At 40.7% G+C, this 24,868-nt stretch overlaps 1 protein-coding gene across 1 annotated transcript in view; it reads left to right on the top strand.

Moving 5' to 3' along the window:
- The window catches only part of drp2 (dystrophin related protein 2), a 172,399-nt gene extending 150,731 nt beyond the window's left edge, over positions 1-21,668 (top strand). Inside the window, exons 12-15 of the mRNA XM_063000547.1 lie at positions 3,838-3,995; positions 15,284-15,450; positions 16,812-16,923; positions 21,528-21,668. Coding sequence (XP_062856617.1) covers positions 3,838-3,995; positions 15,284-15,450; positions 16,812-16,923; positions 21,528-21,668 — 578 coding nt within the window. The remainder of the gene's footprint in view (positions 1-3,837; positions 3,996-15,283; positions 15,451-16,811; positions 16,924-21,527) is intronic.
- Positions 21,669-24,868: the final 3,200 nt, after the last annotated feature.

Raw genomic sequence — 24,868 nt, 5'->3', positions numbered from 1 at the left:
ACCCTCAAGACATCATCTGGGACATCCATGCATTTTTCAACAAGACAATGCAAAACCACATGCTGCACACATTACAAAGGCATGGCTGTGGAAGAAGAGGGTACGGGTACTGGACTGGCCTGCCTGCAGTCCTGACCTGTCCCCAATAGAGAATGTGTGGAGAATTTTGAAACGAAAAATGCGACAATGACGACCCCGTACTGTTGCACATCTTAAGATGTGTTTGCAGGAAGAATGGGAAAAAATAAAAGCTGAAACACTAAATCACTTGGTATCCTCAGAGCCAAAACGTCTTTTAAGTGTGGTAAATAGGAATCGCAACATTACAAAGTGGTAAATGCTTTACTGACCCAACTTTTTTTTTGTTTATTAATGAAGTTGACTAGACAAAACATGAAATATCTCAGGTTCATTCTGTCTGTAATCAAATAAAAGTAAATGTAAGAAACTCTGTTTTTTTCTATTATTAGAATATTGATTTGAGGTTGTAGATTGCATTACAATAATTCTATCCTCCACTGTTTGGAGTGTATAATTTACCACTGACTCCCCACTTTCCTTCCAGTGACATTAATTCTGTTATTAAATCAGCCTTTTTCCACCTTTGCAATATTGCACAGCTTTAATCCTCTCTCAGTTTTCATGATACAGAAATACTGATATTTGCATTTATCACATTACATCTTAATAATTAGTCTGTGACTCGAGTCCGAGTCGCATGTAAGTCACACACACTGCTTTTGTATATCACAAAAGTGAGTACACCCCTCACATTTCTGCAGATATTTAAGTATATCTTTTCATGGGACAACACTGACAAAATGACACTTTGACACAATGAATAGTAGTCTGTGTGCAGCTTATATAACAGTGTAAATTTATTCTTCCCTCAAAATAACTCAATATACAGCCATTAATGTCTAAACCACCGGCAACAAAAGTGAGTACACCCCTAAGAGACTACACCCCTAAATGTCCAAATTGAGCACTGCTTGTCATTTTCCCTCCAAAATGTCATGTGATTTGTTAGTGTTACTAGGTCTCAGGTGTGCATAGGGAGCAGGTGTGTTCAATTTAGTAGTACAGCTCTCACACTCTCTCATACTGGTCACTGAAAGTTCCAACATGGCACCTCATGGCAAAGAACTCTCTGAGGATCTTAAAAGACGAATTGTTGCGCTACATGAAGATGGCCAAGGCTACAAGAAGATTGCCAACACCCTGAAACTGAGCTGCAGCACAGTGGCCAAGATCATCCAGCGTTTTAAAAGAGCAGGGTCCACTCAGAACAGACCTCGCGTTGGTCGTCCAAAGAAGCTGAGTGCACGTGCTCAGCGTCACATCCAACTGCTGTCTTTGAAAGATAGGCGCAGGAGTGCTGTCAGCATTGCTGCAGAGATTGAAAAGGTGGGGGGTCAGCCTGTCAGTGCTCAGACCATACGCCGCACACTACATCAAATTGGTCTGCATGGCTGTCACCCCAGAAGGAAGCCTCTTCTGAAGTCTCTACACAAGAAAGCCCGCAAACAGTTTGCTGAAGACATGTCAACAAAGGACATGGATTACTGGAACCATGTCCTATGGTCTGATGAGACCAAGATTAATTTGTTTGGTTCAGATGGTCTCAAGCATGTGTGGCGGCAATCAGGTGAGGAGTACAAAAATAAGTGTGTCATGCCTACAGTCAAGCATGGTGGTGGGAATGCCATGGTCTGGGGCTGCATGAGTGCAGCAGGTGTTGGGGAGTTACATTTCATTGAGGGACACATGAACTCCAATATGTACTGTGAAATACTGAAGCAGAGCATGATCCCCTCCCTCCGGAAACTGGGTCGCAGGGCAGTGTTCCAGCATGATAATGACCCCAAACACACCTCTAAGACGACCACTGCTTTATTGAAGAGGCTGAGGGTAAAGGTGATGGACTGGCCAAGCATGTCTCCAGACCTAAACCCAACAGAACATCTTTGGGGCATCCTCAAGCGGAAGGTGGAGGAGCGCAAAGTCTCGAATATCCGCCAGCTCCGTGATGTCGTCATGGAGGAGTGGAAAAGCATTCCAGTGGCAACCTGTGAAGCTCTGGTAAACTCCATGCCCAGGAGAGTTAAGGCAGTTCTGGGAAATAATGGTGGCCACACAAAATATTGACACTTCAGGAACTTTCACTAAGGGGTGTACTCACTTTTGTTGCCGGTGGTTTAGACATTAATGGCTGTATATTGAGTTATTTTGAGGGAAGAATAAATTTACACTGTTATATAAGCTGCACACAGACTACTTTTCATTGTGTCAAAGTGTCATTTTGTCAGTGTTGTCCCATGAAAAGATATACTTAAATATCTGCAGAAATGTGAGGGGTGTACTCACTTTTGTGATACACTGTATATACTGTAGCTCAGATGTGCTTAAGTATTCATAATTGACAATTATAAACAGATGTCTGCCAGAAATGTGAGCTAAAATTTGTCTGTTTCAGGGAAGAAAAGACAAAATGAGTTCATTATTATCTTTGAAATGACAGGAAAAGCCACAGGAGATTACATAATCAAAGAGCAGGTCTATAAAGAAAAGAGAAGAGGACCAAGTACTGAACTCTGTTGGACTCCAATTTAAAGTTTGCATGAACCAAATGAATATCTTTTTTATGACACCTTAAAAGACAGTTCATCCAGGTAGGATCTATCCTCTGGCATGCTGTACCAGTAATCTCAAGGCTGGAGAGGGTGGACTGCAGAATCTGTGTTGACAGTTACAAATAGGGGAGGATCAGGACTGATAGTTTTACTGCTATGGCAGCATGGAGCTTTTTAATAACAGTCATAAGGGCAGTTTCTTGAAGTAAGCTGCTTTATAACTAGACTGGTTTTGATCTTGAAGTCACTTTGAGTAAGAACAAGTGATACATAATTGTAGTTGAGCTGAGGCATGATAAGGTTTTGTAGTTTTTCATTTTCAGTGTGAAATTAAATGTCAATCAAAGAATCTAGCAAAAAGCCTTGCTAAAATAGTTGAGACTGTTAGAGCAACAATTATACACTGATCTGCCATAACATTAAAACCACCTCCTTCTTTCTACACTCACTGTCCATTGGACTGTAGTCCATCTGTTTCTCTGCATGCTTTGTTAGCCCCCTTTCATGCTGTTCTTTAATGGTCAGGACTCTCCCAGGACCAACACAGAGTGGGTATTAATATTACTGAGAATAGTCCACCAACCAAAAATATTCAGCCAATAGCGCCACATGGGCAGCGTCCTGTGACCACTGATGAAAGTCTAGAAGATGACCAACTCAAACAGCATCAATAGATGAGCGACCGTCTCTGACTTTACATCTACAAGGTCTACCAACAAGAGAGGAGTGTCTAATAGAGTGGACAGTGAGTGGACACAGTATTTAAAAACTCCAGCAGCGCTGCTGTGTCTGATCCACTCATATCAACACAACATACACTAACACACCACCATCATGTCAGTGTCACTGCAGTGCTGAGAATGATCCACCACCCAAATAATACCTACTCTGTGGTGGTCATGTGGGGGTCCTGACCATTGAAGAACAGGGTGAAAACAGGCTAAAAATATATGTAGAGAAACAGATGGACTACAGAGTGCTTCTGTATAGTAAGTGGAACTGATAAAATGGACAGTGAGTTTAGAAACAAGGAGGTGGTTTTAATGTTATGGGTGATCTGTGTATATCAATGTATTCGGTTTTGGAATGAGATTAGCACTAGCACATGTCAGTGTAATGGTAATACATGCCCATTTTACCTTCCATGTAAAATATTATGTACTTGTACTACAGTGTTGCATTGTTGTTTGTGTCTGTATTTTAGATCTGTTCAGACAGGCATGTGAGACGAATGGTCTGATGAATCAAAAGCAACTTAGTCTGTTGCTGCATGAAGCTATCCAGATCCCGCGGCAGCTCGGGGAGGTGGCAGCTTTCGGAGGAAGCAATGTGGAGCCCAGTGTCCAGAGCTGCTTTCGTATGGTGAGTCTAACAATTACATTTAACATTCTCTGGACTACAGACTTTCATTTCATTGCAGACAAGATGAACCTGAGATATTTCATGTTTTATCTGCTCAACTTCATTTCATTTATTAATAAACATCGATTCCTGCATTTCAGGCCTACAACACATTAAAAAAAAAGTTGGGACGGTAAAGCATTTACCACTTTGTAATGTTGCCAGTCCTTTTCACCACACTTAAAAGATATTTTGGCACAGAGGATACCAAGTGATTTAGTTTATCAGGTTTTATTTTGTCCCATTATTCCTGCAAACACGTCTTAAGATGTGCAACAGTACGGGGTCGTCGTTGTCGCATTTTTCCTTTCAAAATTCTTCACACATTCTCTATTGGGGACAGGTCAGGACTGCAGGCAGGCCAGTCCAATACCCATACCCTCTTCTTCCACAGCCATGCCTTTGTAATGTGTGCAGCATGTGGTTTTGCATTGTCTTGTTGAAAAAATTGTTGACAAACTGGAGATCCTCTGATCATCTTTGCTCATCAAAGACTCAGCCCCTCCTGGATGCTGCTTTTGTACCAAACCATGATTACAATGCAGTAATGGAGGTACAGTGGGGCCAAAAAGTATTTAGTCAGCCACTGATTGTGCAAGTTCTCCTACTTAGAAAGATGAGAGAGGTCTGTAATTTTCATCATAGGTACACTTCAACTATAAGAGACAAAATGAGAAAAAAAAAATCCAGGAAATCACATTGTAGGATTTTTTAAGAATTTATTTGTAAATTATGGTGGAAAATAAGTATTTGGTCACCCACAAACAAGCAAGATTTCTGGCTCTCACAGACCTCTAACTTCTTCTTTAAGAAGCTCTTCTGTCCTCCACTCGTTACCTGTATTAATGGCACCTGTTTGACCTCGTTATCTGTATAAAAGACACCTGTCCACAGCCTCAAACAGTCAGACTCCAAACTCAACCATGGCCAAGACCAAAGAGCTGTCGAAGGACACCAGGAAGAAAATTGTAGACCTGCACCAGGCTGGGAAGAGTGAATCTACAATAGGCAAGCAGGTTGGTGTGAATAAATCAACTGTGGGAGCAATTGTAAGAAAATGGAAGACATACAAGACCATTGATAATCTCCCTCGATTTGGGGCCCCACGCAAAATCTCATCCCGTGGGGTCAAAATGATCATGAGAACGGTGAGCAAAAATCCCAGAACTACACGGAGGGACCTGATGAATGACCTGCAGAGAGCTGGGACCAAAGTAACAAAGGCTACCATCAGTAACACACTACGCCGAGAGGGACTCAAATCCTGCAGTGCCAGGCGTGTCCCCCTGCTTAAGCCAGTACATGTCCAGGCCCATCTGAAGTTTGCCAGAGAGCATATGGATGATCCAGAAGAGGATTGGGAGAATATCATGTGGTCAGATGAAACCAAAATGGAACTTTTTGGTAAAAACTCAACTCGTCGTTTTTGGAGAAGGAAGAATGCTGAGTTGCATCCCAAGAACACCATACCTACTGTGAAGCATGGGGGTGGAAACATCATGCTTTGGGGCTGTTTTTCTGCAAAGGGGACAGGACGACTGATCCGTGTAAAGGGAAGAATGAACGGGGCCATGTATCGTGAGATTTTAAGCCAAAACCTCCTTCCATCAGTGAGAGCATTGAAGATGGAACGTGGCTGGGTCTTCCAGCATGACAATGATCCCAAACACACCGCTCGGGCAACCCCATAGAAAATGTGTGGAGGGAGTTGAAAGTCCGTGTTGCCCAGCGACAGCCCCAAAACATCACTGCTCTAGAGGAGATCTGCATGGAGGAATGGGCCAAAATACCAGCTACAGTGTGTGCAAACCTGGTGAAGACTTACAGGAAACGTTTGACCTCTGTCATTGCCAACAAAGGTTATGTTACAAAGTATTGAGTTGAACTTTTGTTATTGACCAAATACTTATTTTCCACCATAATTTACAAATAAATTCTTTAAAAATCCTACAATGTGATTTCCTGGATTTTTTTTTCTCATTTTGTCTCTCATAGTTGAAGTGTACCTATGATGAAAATTACAGACCTCTCTCATCTTTCTAAGTAGGAGAACTTGCACAATCAGTGGCTGACTAAATACTTTTTGGCCTCACTGTACATTAACAAATGAATTGAAGTTGAGCAGACAAAATATTGGGTTCAAACTATCTGCAATCAAATACAAGTTAAAGTAAATGTAAGGAACACTGCATTCATTCCATACTGTTCCAACTTTTTCTGATTTGGGGTTGTACTAATAAAACATTGAGTTTTGTAACAAATATTGAAAGACAGTGTGACAGAGCAGGGTGATTCAGTGTTCCTACATGTTCTTCACTAGCTTGACAGTAGACTGGCACCTCACAACATTTGGAACAGGTCCTGCCAGCATATACATTCTGGCAGCTTAGAATTTTCCTAAGACGCCAAGTTCAAGAATGTGTCCACACTACATGTGTTTGCCAATCCTACAGCATATGATGCATCAGAAAATCATCCAGAATGACATAAGCTATCATGAAGGCTTATTTATAGGTTTATCGTACAGTGATTACTGTCAAAAGCTGAGTATTGTAGCTTAACCCAATTAAATAGGTTGTTTTTTCCCCAGCAGGCACTACCTTACATGACTAGTGAGGATAAAATATGACACTGCGGCAGACTCCTGTAGTGTGTCATCTCCCACAAGGGATTGACGTTTATAACAGCAGCCTGGAATGTCCTGGCATTTAGCTGGACTAATTAAGTAATTGTGGATGTGCTACAACAGTGGCTTCTTAAACCTGTAATGTTCAGTTCTTTTTTTTTAAATTAATTTATTTGCATTTAAAAGCAAGTCTTTGACATCAGCCACATGTAATTAAATTGCATTCAATTTCCTATTTGGCGGCATGGTGGCTAAGTGGGTAGCACTATCGCCTCACAGCAAGAAGGTCCTGGGTTTGATTCCCAGGTGGAGCAGTCCAGGTCCTTTCTGTGTGGAATGTGCAAATGTGCATGTTCTTCCTGTGTCTGCGTGGGCTTCCTTCCACAGTCCAAAGACATGCTGTCAGGTTACTTGGAGCTACTAAAGTCCCCTTAGGTATGAGTGTGTGTGTATGTGTGCCCTGAGATGGCACACACAAGTCCAGGTTTTTAGATGGTGCCATACTAGTGTAGTAGTAGTGCCAGTTAATAATCCAAAATGAAAACTAGAGTCGGGCGACACGGTGGCTCGATGGGTAGCACGGTCGCCTCACAGCAAGAAGGTCCTGGGTTCGATCCTCAGGCGGGTCCCGGTTCTTTCTGTACAGAGTTTGCACATTCTCCCTGTGTCTGTGTGGGTTTCCTGCGGGAGCTCCGGTTTCCTCCCACAGTCCAAAAACATGCAGTCAGCTTAATTGGAGACACTTAATTACCCTATAGGTGAATGAGTGTGTGTGTGTGTGTGTCTGCCCTGCGATGAACTGGCGTCCCGTCGAGGGTGCCCATTGAAAAGCTGGGACACCCCCCTCCGTGGTCCTGATTGGATAAGCAGTTAAGAAAGTGAGTGAGTAAGTGAAAACTAGAGTCTGTTAATAAAGAAGAAGGTTTAGTCTCATTTATAGACATACAATTTTTACTGTATATATATACATTATATATATATATATATATATATATATAAATATATATATATATATATATATATATATATATATTTATATATATACATATATATATATATATATATTTATATATATATATATATGTGTGTGTGTGTGTGTGTGTGTGTATATACAGTATATATATATATATATATATATATATATATACATATATATATATATATATATATATATATATACATATATATATATATATACAGTATGTATACACACACGGACTAAATTGTTGGTACCCTTCCGATAAAGAAAGCAAAACCCACAATGGTCATTGAAATAACTTGAAACTGACAAAAGTAATAATGAATAAACACTTATTGAAAATCAACTAATGAAAATCAGACATTGCTAAATTGTGGTTCAACCAGGGCCGGCGCTAGGGGGGGGCTGAGGGGGGCATTGCCCCCCCAAATTGTGTCTTTGCCCCGCCAAGCACAATGCAAGCAACGGCTATTTTAAAAATTATCTCTGAACCAATCACAAAAATGCATTTTGTTTTACAGTGTGAAGATATTTCCTTGCTTATTCCTGATTGGCTCTTTGAGTCATATAAAAATCGGCAGACTGCCCCAAACAGTTCAGTTCGGCAGTATATGTTCTGTTAGTGTGAGCGAGAGGCAGGTATACTGGTAAACACTTTTTTTTTACAGAATTAGTATTCTTTTGTTTTCTTTATATTTTAATTTCCCAATAATATAAATATTCTCACTCATTCCTATTTCCACGTTTGAATAGTCTGTGTGTAGGTACATTTGTCAGCTTTGACTTAAATTTGTATTAAAGCCTTTCAAGAAATAGAGTTGTTCTATTAGTAATGGCAATTTAATTAAGGGGGCGTATTAAAATGAAATACAATTAGATAATCTTTTTTCTCCATTTACATAATCAACATGTATTTTTTAATCATTGGGTTTTAAGTTTAAGTTTGAAAACATGCATTTTTATTTCTTTACCTCATACATCACTTTAAGCCAGTATCAATAGCTTGGCTGTCATCATTCATGTACAAATCAAGCCTTGAATATATTTCTGGCTTCAAAAACATGACTATCAACATGCCCCCTCATTAGGTTTTACTGCCCCCCCAAGCAAAGCAGTCCAGAACCGGGGCTGGGTTCAACAGAATCATTTTAAAAAGCAAACTAATAAAACTGGCCTGGAAAAAAATTATGGTACCCTTAACTTAATATTTTGTTGCAAAACCTTTTGAGGCAATCACTGCAATCAAGCGATTTCTGTAACTCTCAATGAGACTTCTGCACCTGTCCACAGGTATTTTGGCTCACTCCTCGTGAGCAAACGGCTCCAGCTGTTTCAGGTTTGAAGGGTGCCTTCTCCAGGCTGCATGTTTCAGCTCCTTCCACAGATGTTCAATAGGATTTAGATCAGGACTCATAGAAGGCCACTTCAGAACAGTCCAATGTTTTGCTCTTAGCCATTCTTGGATGTTTTTAGCTGTGTGTTTTGGGTCATTATCCTGTTGGAGGACCCATGACCTGCGACTGAGACCAAGTTTTCTGACACTGGGCAGCACATTTTGCTTCAGAATGCCTCGATAGTCTTGAGATTTCATTGTACCCTGCACAGATTCAAGACACCCTGTGCCAGATGTAGCAAAACAGCCCCAAAACATAACCGAGCCTCCTCCATGTTTCACAGTTGGTACAATGTTCTTTTCTTTGTATTCTTCATTTTTGCATCTGTGAACATAGAGCTGTGACTTGCCAAAAAGCTCCAGTTTTGTCTCATCTGTCCAAACGACATTCTCCCAGAAGGTTTGTGGCTTGCAAATATGCATTTTGGCAAATTCCAGTCTCGTTTTTTTATGATTTGCTTTCAACAGTGGTTTCCTCCTCGGTCGTCTTCCATTAAGTCCACTTTGGCTTAAATAGCGATGGATGGTGTGATCTGACACTGATGTACCTTGACCTTGGAGTTCACCTCTAATCTCTTTGGAAGTTGGTCTGGGCTTTTTGGTTACCATTCGTATTATCCGTCTCTTCAATTTGTGATCAATTTTCCTCTTGCGGCCATGTCCAGGGAGGTTGGCTACAGTCCCGTAGACCTTAAAGTTCTGAATAATATGTGCAACTGTAGTAACAGGAACATCAAGCTGCTTGGCCATGGTCTTATAGCCTTTACCTTTAACATGTTTGTGTATAATTTTCTTTATAATCTCCTGAGACAACTCTCTCCTTAGCTTTCTGTGGTCCATGTTCAGTGTGGTACACACCATGATACCAAACAGCACAGTGACTACTTTTCACCCTTTAAATGGGCAGACTGACTGATTACAAGTTTGAAGACACCTGTAATGCTAATTAAAGGACACATCTTAGTTTAACATGTCACTATGGTCACATTATTTTAAATCTTTTCTAAGGGTACCATCATTTTTGTCCAGGCCAGTTTTATTAGTTTGTTTTTTAAAATTATTCTGTTGAACCACAATTTAAAAGCAATGTCTGATTTTTATTAGTTGATTTTCAATAAATGTTTATTCATCATTACTTTTGTCAGTTTCAAGTTATTTCAATGATCATTGTGGGTTTTGCTTTCTTTAACGGAAGAGTACCAACAATTTTGTCCACGTGTGTGTATAATGCATTTTCTTCCCTTTTTCTCCCTTTTAGCGTGTCCGATTGCCCGATTGCGTCATGCTTCCTCTCCACCAATGCTGGACCCTGCTCTGATTGAGGAGAACGAAGCTAACCCACACCCCCTTTGACACGTGGGCAGCATGCCGTATGCATCTTATCACCTACACTTTGACGAGTGCAGTGCAGCTCAGCAATGTGTATGGGAGAGAGCACTCTTACTCGTAGGTCCATATCTCCTACCCGCATGACGTAAAAACAAAACAATTTTCCCCTGATTACTTGCTCTACATGCTCTACACAAACCATATAGATCCGCCTAATTGGATTTTCAGATAATTCACATAAAATGCGAAATCACACAAATCACACAGGGGCGTTGCCAGATGCCAATCAGAAACATGGGCATGCATAAACCACTAGAACATGCAATATAATGTTAAGCAAACAACGGCTGTATGATTGAGATGAAATTTGGCATAGAGTGGCAGGTTTGCTGCTCAGGTGGCGCAGCGGTAAAACCCATTTGTTCGAAACTCAGCTCTGCCATCCGGCTGGGCTGCGCGGCTACATAAACAACGATTGGCTGTTGTTCATACAGAGTGGGAAACCGGAAGGGACCTCATAACTGATGCAATTACAGCCTCTGCACAGAGTCGGGGAATAATGCGTTGATCAGGGTGTGGCTTTCTGTACACAAAGCTGATCCACATATAAATTCGCCTCGTGAGGGGATGCAGTCGGCTACTGCACACGTGTCGGAGGGGGCGTGATTCAGTTTGCTCTCCTCAATCAGGAGTGGAGATCAGCAATGGTAGAGAGGAAGCATAATGCAATCAGGTAACTGGATGGTTCTATTCTATCCAGCTAAACATGGGCTCCACTGATCTATCAGAGTACAAGAAGTATTTGACCGCCACACAGACCAAACAGTAATTCGTATAGACATGAGACTTGGTCAACAGATAGTAGTCTCCCGGGTATTTTTTCCAAAATGATTATGTAAGAAAACACCTTTAGGTAGTTCTCAGTTGTTTAGAATCTATGAATGAACTAATGTTTACACATGTTTTCCCTTCTGGTGGTCAAGTTGTGAACTGATTCTTTAAGTCAAAGCAAGAAGTAAAACTTGTACGCTAGGTAGCCTAACTCCTAATTTAAAACACTTAGCGTTGGACACACTGATGTATCAATACTCTAAAAGTTTCTTACCTCCTACTTCATTAATTCCTCTGAGTTCATTCAGAGGACTCAGAGGTGACTAAAGATGACCGACTTTAATTGACTTACAGGTCACTGGCTCGATAAACACTCAATAAACCCAGTCCCTGTGTAATGAAAATAGTTTGTTTGCACAAGCAAATCAAATACTTCGTATAATTATTAAGTTACTTGGGCGCTTGGGTGGAACAGCTGTGAATTATGCTAACCCACTACTACTGGGATCCAGGGTTCGAATCCCCAGCGGTGCTATCTGTCAGTCAAGCTCTGCATACAGACATGATTGTTTGTGTCTGGGGGTAAAGGGGGGAAGATTTTATGAAATGACAGAAAGCAAACCATCTGTGTCTGACCCTGCTCCACCTTCTATCACAATATATTGCAAATTCTTATTAAAAATTAATAAGATCTGGTTGTTTGGTCAGCAGCTATGGTCAGCAGATGAGATATTTATTTTAATTATTGTTTTTAAGGACAGCTCTGATGAAACACTTTTAATTCTTCTAAAGAATTAAATTACAGTTTTATTTTCTACACGCACTGTTATTGGATTTCTGTTTTGGAATCCATCATGCTGTGACATTTCAATATATGCCAGGTCAAACTATTATTGTAACTCGATCTATAAAAGCCCTTTCACACTAGTTCCTTAGGTAAGATTTTTAAAAAGTCTATTTATGCATTTTACCCTTTACTTCAAATCTAGTCATATCCAATTACCACTGCCCACTGATGCTGATGCCTTTTCTGGTCAAGAAGGGCCATACCTAACACATGCGATTGCCAACCTGCAGGAGATGGGTTCACACTGGGATCAATATCACATTTGGAGAGTCACACACTGATCTCTATTATCCCCCGTCTCTGTGCAGGCACCATCGACCAGCCAGCAAAGGCTGTAATTGCAGCAATGATAAGGAATGCCTCCACCTGGCAGACATTAGTCAATCATGTCTGCATGTAGGTGCCTGCTGGGCCAATAGTAGAGCTGAGATTTGAACTTATGAGCTCGAGATCTCAGTGCTTGTGGGCTAGCATGTTTTACCGATTCACCACTTGAACGTCTTTCGGTTTTCTAATACAATTTGAACTTATTATAAAATTATAATTGGTTATGTTTGTGCTCTTATGGGTTTTAAATGCTTTTCTTGGTTTTCTTGGCAAAGTGGGATATTCCGCTAGCACACCAGTGCTGAGATTCTGAACTTCTCGGTTTAAAACTCGCCATTGCCACCAGTCGGCTGGGTGCCATGTAGCGGGCACAATTGAAAGTGCCTGCAGCAGACTCTAATTGGCTACCGTGCCTGCTAGGGCAGGATGACAGGACTATGTGGGTGGGGTCTTCTAATCCTGTGCAAGGATCCTGATTAGCAGATAGAGGCGCCTGTGCAGAGTGCATGACGGATTGATTAATACTTCAGCTCATTTCTACCACCCAAAAACGTAACAACAGATGATTGGTCACTATATATCTTATCTGTAAAAAATTATTGCCCTATTTCTCATTGCCCTTTCACTGTAATTTCGTAGTGACCTAAAACCCAAAGACCAATGTTCTAAATTACTTATAGTATAGTAATTCAAAATATAGTAGTAGTATAAAGTTTATGACTACCTGACTTTGATGATAATGTTTACGAAGACCTGCATGGCAACTCATGGCAGACCCATGACAACTTCAATTAAATTAAAAAAATTAATAAATAATGAAATTACTAATTTAATAGTAGATAGATAAATAGATAGTAGTAAAATACACTAGCACTTCAGATTTCGAATACATCGTCTTGAATCTCAGCTCTGCCATCCGGCTGGGCTGGGCGGCCACATGAACAACGATTGGCTGTTGTTCATAGGGTTGAAAAAGCCAGACCGGGTTCCTCATAACTGGTGCAATTACGACTTCTGCTGGCTGATTGATGGCACCTGCGCAAAGTTGGGGAATAATGCTGGTAATAATCAGGGTGTGGCTCGCCGTACACAAAGCTGATCCACATATGAACTCACCTTGTGCAGGTGAAAAGATGCAGTCGGTACTACACAGGAGTCGGAGAGGCCGTGTGTCAGTTGCGAGGCTCCCCAGTCAGCAGTGGAGGGTTGTATTGGTAGAGCTGAGCCGTAACACAATCAGGGTAATTCGATATGACTAGATTAGGGGAGAAAAAGAGTGTAATTGCAGTAAAAATGCTTGGATGAGATATGTAACATGTAATATACTAGAGTGTTGTAGGTGTTCTTTGCAGTAAATATTAAAAGGAGTGTATTGTAGGCTCCTTAAACAAAGTGTCAAAACATGCTCTATGAGTCTATCCTAATAGTGGCCCAGTGTTCAATGATGTCCCGACACAGTGAAGTGTTATACAGAGTGAACGCTGTTGATACAAATGATCTCCTTGTTACAGCAAAGTTGGATGAGTCTGTTACTGAAAGTGATTCGCTGTCTGACTAGCAGGTCATGGAGGGGGTGTGATGTGTTGTCAAGTATGGTTGTGGGTTTGTTCAGTGAACTCTTTCCAACCACCAACTCGAAACTGTCAAGTGAGCAGCCCAAAGTTGAGCCAGCGTTCTTGATAAGTTTGTTGAGTGTCCTTACATACCCTGCTCTGAGGCTGCCTCCCCAACACACTCCTGCAACAACAGACTTGTAAGAGTCAACATCTTGCTGCACACATTAAAATACCTAAACTTTCTCAGAAAGTAGAGTCTGCTTATTCCTTTCTGTACACAGCCTCTGTGTTGTCAAGTGAGCAGCCCAATATACAGTATATTGCCAAAAGTATTCACTCACCCATCCAAATCATTGAATTTAGGTGTCCAATCACTTCCATGGCCACAGGTGTATACAACCAAGCACCTAGGCAGGCAGACTGCTTCTACAAACATTGCTCTGCAGAGTCAGTTGCTACAGACCTCCAAACTTCATGTGGCCTTCAGATTAGCTCATGAACAGTGCGTAGAGAGCTTCATGGAATGGGTTTCCATGGCCGAGCAGCTGCATCCAAGGCTTACATCACCAAGCGCATTGCAAAGCGCCGGATGCAGTGGTGTAAAGCACGTCGCCACTGGACTCTAGAGCAGTGGAGACGTGTTCTCTGGAGTGACAAATCACGCTTCTACGTATGGAAATCTGATGGATGAGTCTGGGTTTGGTGGTTGCCAGGAGAATGGTACTTGTCTGACTGCATTGTGCCAAGTGTAAGGTTTGGTGGAGGGGGGATTATGATGTGGGGTTGTTTTTCAGGAGTTGGGCTTGGCCCCTTATTTCCAGTGAAAGGAACTCTTAATGCTTCAGCATACCAAGAGATTTTGTACAATTTCATGCTCCCAACTTTGTGGGAACAGTTTGGGGATGGCCCTTTCCTGTTCCAACATGACTGCGCACCAGTGCACAAAGCAAGGTCCATAAAGACATGGATGAGCAAGTTTGGTGTGGAAGAACTTGACTGGCCTGCACAAAGTCCTGACCTCAACCCGATAGAACACCTCTGGGATGAATTAGAGCGGAGACTGTGAGCCAGGCCTTCTCGTCCAACATCAGTGTCTGACCTCACAAATGCGCTTCTGGAAGAATGGTCAAATATTCCCCTGAACACACTCCTAAACCTTGTGGAAAGCCTTCCCAGAAGAGTTGAAGCTGTTGAAGCTGCAAAGGGTGGGCCGACTTCATATTAAACCATATGGATTAAGAATGTGATGTCACTCAAATTCATATATCAGCCCGATATATCATAATGAATATCATAATGTAATTTTTCCACTATTAAATACTGTTTTTAATATCAGCTCTGTTCTGTCTCTTCACTTTTAGGCTCCAGGTAAGCCAGCTATTGAGGTAACTCACTTCCTAGAGTGGATGAGTCTGGAACCGCAGTCCATGGTGTGGCTTCCTGTACTGCACCGCGTAACTGTGGCTGAATCTGCAAAACACCAAACACGGTGTTACATCTGTAAACAGTGCCCCATCAAAGGCTTCAGGTGGGCTTTTTATTACTTTACCCACTTATTTTTTTCCCTCCCAATCTAGTCGTATCTAATCACCCTATTGCATTACGCTTCCTCTCTACTGATGTTGATCTCCACCCTGGTTGAGGAGAGCCGTGACTAACACACGCGCCCTCCGACACTTGTATAGTAGCCGACTGCATCTTTTCACCTGCATAAGTTCATATGCAGAACAGCTTTGTGTTCGAGGAGCCACACCCTGATCAACGCATTATTCCTCGACTCATTTGTGCCTAATTTAAATTTGCTTAATTTACCATAGGGCAGCACGTTGGCTCGGTGGGTAGCACTGTCGTCTCATAGCAAGAAGGTCCTAAGTTCGATCCCCAGACGGGGCGGTCCCTGTCCCTTCTGTGCGGAGTTCGCATGTTCTCCCCATGTCTGCAAGGGTTTCCTCCGGGAACTATAGGTGAATTGGTGTGTGTATGTGTGTCTGCCCTGCGATGGACTGGCGCCCCATCCAGGGTGTTACTGTGTGCCTTGTGCCCATTAAAAAGCTGGGATAGGCTCCAGCAACCCCCGCGACCCTAATTGGATAAGCGGTTAAGTGAGTGAGTAATTTACATACACTAGGTGTTGCTGTTGCAACAGCAATGAGGTCCCCCATCTGACCTTCCCTCCCTCAGACAAGGCCAGTTGTGACTGTTGAGTTCCCAGCCAGGAGTGTGGAACAGCCAAGGCACGTAGTAGCCTAGTGGCAGCTATAGCCTAGTGGTTAAGGTCCGGTCCAGTAATCAAAAGGTTGCCGGTTCAAGCCTCACCACTGCCAGGTTGGCACTGTTGGGCCCTTGAGCAAGGCCCTTAACCCTCAATTGCTTAGATTGTATACTGTCACAAATGTAAGTCGCTTTGGATAAAAGCGTCTGCTAAATGCCGTAAATGTAAATGTAGTGATCCAAATTTCAGCGGTGATGGGCTAGCACAGTGGTCCCAACCACCGTGTCATTTATTATTGGTCCGCACAGAAAGAATAAATAATTAGAGATCGCTACAAGAGCAATAAAATTACCTAAACTCTTTGGGTGTTATTGTCTCCAATCACCACTAGTGGGAGCGTCTCATATCGAAAAAAGCTCAGGATTCACACTGATTTTTCATTCTATAGTCATTCTATTTTAAATCCTCCCACCCCTGCCGGTCCGTAAAATTATATCTTATATGAAACCGGTCCGTGCTGCAAATCTCATACTATTCAAAATCCTGTTGGCTTGCCATACTGTTTTTTATCCGGGGTGTTTTTGAGGTGTTTTACTTTTACAGCTGGAGGTTGTTATATGTGGATTTGTGAGAACACATTTGGTTATGAGGTCTTGTCTGTCCTCTTGCTTCTGCAGGTACCGAAGTCTGAAACAATTTAATGTGGATATCTGTCAGACCTGTTTCCTGACCGGCCGAACAGCTAAAGGCAAAAAGCTCCACTACCCTATTATGGAGTATTACACCCCGGTATGCACATATTCTTCGCCCACACACACACACACACACACACACACACACACACACACACACACACACAAATACAGCTTACCCTGTTCCATTTGCTTAATAACTCTGCCAAGAACATATATCACTTCTCTACAGTGAGTGTGGCCACTCGACTGGCTGCTGCAATTGCTGCTTAGTGAATGATGGATCGAGCTCAAGGGCAAATGATTATTTTGTAGATAAGGATAGGCAATAAAGGAGCTGTGTTTCTAACTGTTTAGAGGTTACTACTGCTTTATTTTTGCTTTACCTTTACATTCCTATTAAATATGTACAGGTATTTTTCGTCTGTATAATGAAAACGAACTGGCGAAGTTAACAGAAAGTTCTAGTTCTAATTTCCCACTGAATTAGTAAAATATTTTAATAATCCCCTCTAAAAACACTAATAGAACTAAATGCACAATCATTAGAATAAAAATACATTGTTAAGGTCTACACTATGAATCAATAGCTATTTAGTCTAGAAAATACACTGATCAGCCATAACATTAAAACCACCTTCTTGTTTCTACACTCACTGTTCATTTTATCAGCTTCACTTACCATATAGAAGCACTCTGTAGTTCTACAATGACTGACTGTAGTCCATCTATTTCTCTGCATGCTTTGTTAGCCCCCTTTCATGCAGTTCTTCAATGGTCAGAACTCACTCCCAGGACCACTACAGAGCAGATATGAGTGAGCTGGTATGAGTGGATCAGACACAGCAGCGCTGATGGAGTTTTAAACACCTCACTGTCACTGCTGAACTGAGAATAGTCCACAAACCAAAAATATCCAGCCAACAGCACCCCTTGGGCAGCGTCCTTTGACCACTGATGAAGGTCTAGAAAATGAACAACTTAAACAGCAGCAATAGATGAGCGATCGTCTCTGACTTTACTTCTACAAGGTGGACCAACTAGGTAGGAGTGTCTAATAGAGTTGACGGTGAGTGGACAAAACTCCAGCAGCGCTGCTGTGTCTGATCCACTCATACCAGCACAACACACACTAACACACCACCACCATGTCATTGTCATTGCAGTGCTTAGAATGATCCACAACCTAAATAATACCTGCTCTGTGGTGGTCCTGACCATTGAAGAACAGGTTTAAAGCAGGTTAAAAATTTATGTAGAGAAATAGATTGACTACAGTCAGTAATTGTAGAAGTACAAAGTGCTTCTATATGGTAAGTGGAGCTGATAAAATGGACAGTGAGTGTAGAAACAAGGAGGTGGTTTTAATGTTATGGCTGATCGGTGTATATAATATACTATTAAAGCTGCTCTTTAGCTTTACTTCTTTATTGTTCCTTAAGCTTCTTAATCATGGAAATGCTTGATCTTGGAATACTATATTCTGTTCAGTAAAGGCTCATTCAGCACAACAGCTTTTGCACTGGCTGTGCCATTATTTCCTATGAATTGTGCCAGTGCACAAAGCTTAACGTGACTTATTGTACTAAAACAAGCGAGAAATTTCATTAGTGGAGAGAACTTATGAGCAGTGTCATTCTTTTATTACATTAAGTCACATTAAGCTTTTTTAACTCTCGGAAAAGCTGATTCTCACATTCTCTCAGCACCTCGAGCTATAACACAAGTTTAAAAGTGAAACAGGAGGAAAATCCAGCTAAACACAGATACATGCGGACGCTTTCAGAGTGAATTTGACAGTTATACTTCACAAATGCAGATTTGTCAGATATTCGCACATTAATGATGTTTTACCGCACCACTCAAGCCAAGCGCTGAACAAAGTGACTGTTTGTTTTTAATTTAAAATGAAAGAAATAAAAGTAAAAGAAAAAAAAAAGCTAATCAAAGCAGCAGTCACACACATGTCGAGTTTAAGGGTACAAATTTTAAGTTTAAAAAATTTTGAGTTAAGGGGGCGTAGAGTTACAAGGTACCACTGGAAATGTTTATAAATCGAGAATGGCAAAAATCACCTGATAAGAAAACTCTAACAGCATCTCAGCTCCATCTTCTTGGTGTTGTGTATGTAAACCTAATGGTTCAGTTTATGTCGCATTGCCATTTAAATTCATTCTAATTGTAGATGAGATTATGACTGTTACCTGCATGCATTATTTATAATGCAGCTGCACATTTTGTACACATTTTGTGGCTCCAGTTAGCTTGCACTTTTTTATGTTTTAGGCAAAAATAGTAACAGATACATTGAGTTCATTAACTAAAGTTAACATATGTGGGAACTTTCTCAAGACTGGTGAAACCCTACCTTTTGGAAATGGCTGATATTAAAATATGTCACTGCATAATCTAAAAATAAATGAAAAAAGAAAAAACACCACACATGTACAAACTATTGATTTATAATTAGGACCCTACCTAATTCACAGCTGTGAAAATTGCTCCACAGATTGTAAAATTGTAGAATTTCCGTGTTATCTGCAATTTGCTGTGAAATTCAAAATATAAGGTTTGTGTTCAGTGATTTAATATTTTACAATCATACAGCAATTAAGTTAGTGTAACAGACTTTTCTGTGGTGTAGTGTGCTGACTATGTTTGATATATGTGTTTATGTATTCCATAAATTCCATAATTAAGTGGGAAAGTGTGCTTCTCTACACACGTGATCATCTCTCTGTAGTCTGTGCTGCACCTCAAAAGAACCAGCCAGTATTAAGTATTAAGCTCCCAATTATTTGTCTATGTACAGTTTATTTCTTAGTTTATAAACTCAGCCTTACAAGTCTAAAGATGCTTGGTTACATTAGTTAAGTCAAAATGTCCAAGATGTCGAAGTCTAAAGCAGCTGAAAACACTGCCCGGGTAACTTGTTGGAAAACTCCTAACCATACGTTCGGTATACCGGCTTCAACTACTCATACGGTATGGATTTTTCATATACCGCCATACCGTGGCATAGTTTATACAGTTGCTGTAGACTTCAAATATAGGCAAAATGTGGGCAGCATTTAGGTCAGTGTTTTTTCATTTTAAGATTAAGATTAAGATTAAAAAACAAGCAGAAATAGAAAAACGGATCGTATTTTAACTTAAATTAAACATTAAACACCATGGTCATGTTAGTTTTATAAAGGTTCTTTCGTCTCGTTTTCAGCCAATAAACAACCAAAAATCAACAGAATTGCACAAACTGATTCTCAAGTAAGCAAGCAACAAACAACAATCAAATAGATTTCAAAAGGTCCTTTGTTAATTTTTAGTTAACACTATTTCTTAAACGCGAGGTTCATCTGCGTGGACAAAGGGAGCGTCTAAAAAGTGCAGGAAGAAGAAAAATGCTTTACGGACATGATTTCTTTATAGACCGTCGAGAAAAAAGGTTAAAAAGGCATATTTGCTTTTATCGGATCAAAAAATAGTGTTTTTTTTAATGTTATACCAACAACACCGAAGCAAGCTTAAAGCGGAGCTGTATACAGTCGGCCACTTTCCAACAACAGATCTGTGATCATGTTGTACAATAGAGCAATACCACCATATAAAAGTATAACGATTACACTGGAAGAACTAAGAGAATTGTATAATACTTACATAATAAAATGTTATGGTTTTTGGCATGAATGTTGTGTTTTTACTATGCTGCAGTGTGCACAGTAAAATTGTTTACATTCTGCAACTGTTGCATGCATATTCATACCTTCATATATTGAGTCATTTTGTGGGGCCAAGCAAAACTTATAGTTCTCAAAACCTTCATTATATACACATGATGAAATAAAAATGCTTTATATTCTGTGTACTTTTGAAAGAGAATAAGCCAAAGACCTACATACATTCCCAGTGATACAAAAAAAAGAATACTGTTATATTCCCTAAAATCGTCAGAATTCTGAAAAATACTGTGATACAAATTTTTGGCCCACCCAGCCCTATTTGCGTTTAGCGAAAAGATTTTTCATTTGCATAGCACATGAAATATGAGGTGCCGTATGCAATATGAGGCGGTTCTAGCAATCATACTGAAATTAAGTTAGTAACAGACAGTACTGAAAATGTTTGATGTCTGTGTTTACATACTGAGTGCATTATGTCCCTTTGGGGATTCCATAATCAATGGAAAAGTGTGCTTCTCTTCACATGTGATCACCTCAAAAGAACGAGCCAGTAAAGTATTACGCTCCTGATAGTTTGTCTATGTACAGTTTATTTCTTTCTTTATAAACTCAGCAAACTCTAAAGATGTTTGGTAACACTAGCAATTGGTTAGACAAAGTCTAAAGCAGCTAAAAACACTTCCAAACTGAGTTTGGAAAGCTTCCAACCAATTATGTGGACACAGGGGGAGGGAGGTCAAAACACAGGTTTACATTCAACTATATAGGTAGGCTGTGCTATGTTTTGTAGCTTCCATTTATTTATCATTCAGTTTATTTATATATTTAATGACTGAACCTTACCTGTACCATATGATAGCTTCAGGCATAAACAATGCAAAGCTGGTACTTAATCACTAGTAAAGCTTATCACTAGTGTAAAACAAGATGTGCTCCTTTTATTATTATTATTATTATTATTATTATTATTATTATTATTTCTTTTGCTTTCTTCTCTAACGCTCATCTTTCCCATGATGTGTAGACCACCTCTGGAGATAAAATGCGGGACTTTGCTAAGACTCTGAAGAACAAATTCAGATCAAGGCAGTACTTCAGCAAGCATCCACAGAGAGGTTACCTGCCCGTGCAGACAGTCCTGGAAGCCGAGAGTGGCGAGACGTGAGTGTGTGACATGGCTCCATGGGCAATTAAAGAAACAATGGGTCTGCCAGTGAGTGGCTGTTCATTTGCCACTACTGATGAAAGCACTAATTGCTTTTGATAATGGAGTGTGTTTTTATATGAAGATAATGAGTAGAAAGCTTAAAAAGAGTGATTTGTTCCAGTCAGAGTGAAGGGTGGTGGTTTCACTCACACAAATACACAACGAACCATGCATAGCTAATGTGTTTCCGTGCTAACGCAGTGATGTGTATGTGTCCTGGCAGGCCGTGTTCCTCTCCCAGGCTACCTCACGCAGACACACACAGCCGGATCGAGCACTTTGCCAGCAGGTAGGAGTCTCGTCACGCATTTCCGCTCTAACCTCATACGCAGCCGCCAGCCTGCTCTTTTCTCTGATTACAGTATTGATCCACTAGCCTATAGAAACAGCTAAAAACAGCACAAGAGCTGATCTAGAGATATATTTGAGACAAAAAGAAATCAGACCTTTTTTATTACTTTTTAATTGTCAGAAAACTTAAAGCAGCAAATTTTAAAGTGTAAGATCTGCCAACCCAGTTCCTAGATCAGCATATGCTCTGTCACAAAATAATACTCTTAAGAAGAACAGGAACAGGATTATCCACAACATACTGTGGCTACAACCATTACTAACAAATGTATACAAATCAATTATATACACCGATCAACCACCTCTTTGTTTTTACACTCACTGTCCATTTTATCAGCTCCACTTACCATATAGAAGCACTTTGTAGTTCTACAATTACTGACTGTAGTCCATGTGTTTCTTTACATACATTTTTAACCTGCTTTCACCCTGTTCTTCAATGGTGAGGACTCTCCCAGGGCCACCACAGAGCAGGTAGTATTTAGGTGGTGGATGATTCTTAGCACTGCACTGACACTGACATGGTGGTGGTGTGTTAGTGTGTGTTGTGCTGGTATGAGTGGATCAGACACAGCAGCGCTGATGGAGTTTTTAAACACCTCACTGTCCCTGCTGGACTGAGAATAGTCCACCAACCAAAAACATTCAGCCAACAGCACCCCGTGGGCAGCGACCTGTGACCACTGATGAAGGTCTAGAACAGGGGTTTTCAACCTTTTTAGGCATGCGCCCCCCTTCGTGTGCCAAGCGCGGCTTGCGCCCCCCTCGCACCACACCCCCTTCCCTTCATGAACCACCGCTCAATCTCGTGTGCCACCGGTTCATAATAATGATCTCGTAATGCCACACCCCCCCGGTCAGCCACTCGCGCCCCCCCAGACAAGTACTCGCACCCCCCTGGCCCCACAGATTGAAAACCCCTGGTCTAGAAGATGACCAACTCAAACAGCAGCAATAGATCAGCGATCGTCTCTGACTTACATTTACAAGGTGGACCAACTAGGCAGGAGTGTCTAATAGAGTGGACAGTGAGTGGACACGGTATTTAATAACTCCAGCAGCACTGCTTTGTCTGATCCACTCATACCAGCATAACACACACTAACACACCACCACCATGTCATTGTCACTGCAGTGCTGAGAATGATCCACTACCTAAAGAATACCTGCTCTGTGGTGGTCCTGACCATAAAAGAACAGAGTGAAAACAGGCTAAAAAAGCATACAGACAAACAAATGGAGTACAGTCAGTAATTATAGAACTTCAAAGTGCAACTATATGGTATATATAGTTCTTTATCTACTTACGTGTGGCATAGACTACATTATACATTTTCCAGATGTGTTTTCTGTGTGTGGGAGTTACTTCAATTAGTTTTCAAAGCCCATTGAACTTTTTAAATGAGCATTCACATTTTATGAGAACTTCAGCATCATCTGAGTGCTAGATGAATAGCAAAAGAACAAGTCTTTATAACTTGGCGCAGAATTGCAGGGATTAAAGGATTAATTTCCTTCCTGCAACTGAAACTAAAACATTTATTACTGATGTGTATCTTATGGCTCCAAGATCCAAATAATGTAGGATTGAGTAAGCAGGCTAAATTGGGTATCAAATTACTTCATTTATTTCCTTCATAATTCAAGATTCCCTTTGGAAGCTAAGTGGTAATAAGTGTCAAGACTGGAGGAATGTGCAGGTTTTATAAGAAAGAAAAGCGTTTTCTTAAAGCTTAATTAAAAACTAGCTGGGTATACATGTTAATGAAGTATAACAAAACGGACTCTTCTGGGAGTTTTGACTAGCATGCAATGTTTAAAACAGCTTTAAGGTGGCAATTTAGAATACAACCCCAATTCAGAAAAAGTTGGGACAGTATGGAAAATGCACATAAAATAAAAATGCAGTGTTCCTTACATTTACTTTGAATTTAATTTGATTGCAGACAGTTTAAACCCAAGATATTTTATGTTTTGTCTGCTTAACTTTATTTCATTTGTTAATATACCTCCAGTCCTGCATTTCACATTACAAAAAAGGTTGGAACGGGGGCAATTTAGTAATGAGCTAAAAAAAAACTAAATAATGATGTGATTCCAAACAGGTGATTGTAATCATGGTTTGGTACAAAGGCTTTAATGAGCAAATATGGCCAGAGGATCTCCAGTTTTTAAACATTTCAATCCTTTTCTCATACATTTGTTGACAATGTACCTCAGAGAAAGATTGGAAGGGATTTGCATATTTCTCCCTCTACAGTGCATAATATTAAACGATTCAAGGAATCAGGAGGAATTTCAGTGCATAAAGGCCAAGAGTGCAAGCTTAAGCTGATCTTTAATCCCTCATCTTGATCTCAGATGGCACTGCATCAAGAACCGCCACTCAACAATAGCTGATATAACCACATGGGTGAGGGATTACTTTGGCAAACCTTTGTCAAGCACTACAATACAAGTTACATGCACAAATGCCACTTAAAAATTTACTGTGCAAAAAAGAAGCCTTATGTTAACCATGTCCAGAAGCGACATCGACTTCTCTGGGCTCTAAGGCATCTATGATGGACCATCACACAGTGGAAACATGTATTGTGGTCAGATAAATCAGCATTCCAAGTTTTTTTTTTTTGAAAAAATGAACGGTGTGCTCCAGACCAAAGATGAAAAGAACCATCCAGACTGTTATCAGCAACAAGTCCAAAAGCCAGGGTCGTCATGGTATGGGGCTGTGTCAGTGCCCTTGGCAAAGGTCATTTACACTTCTGTGATGGCAGCATTAATGCAGAAAAGTACATTGAGATCTT

The sequence above is a fragment of the Trichomycterus rosablanca genome, chromosome 8, assembly GCF_030014385.1.
Source record: "Trichomycterus rosablanca isolate fTriRos1 chromosome 8, fTriRos1.hap1, whole genome shotgun sequence".
Taxonomy (NCBI): domain Eukaryota; kingdom Metazoa; phylum Chordata; class Actinopteri; order Siluriformes; family Trichomycteridae; genus Trichomycterus; species Trichomycterus rosablanca.
The sequence above is the reverse complement of the archived record's forward strand: the minus strand, read 5'-3'. Positions and strand labels throughout refer to the sequence as shown.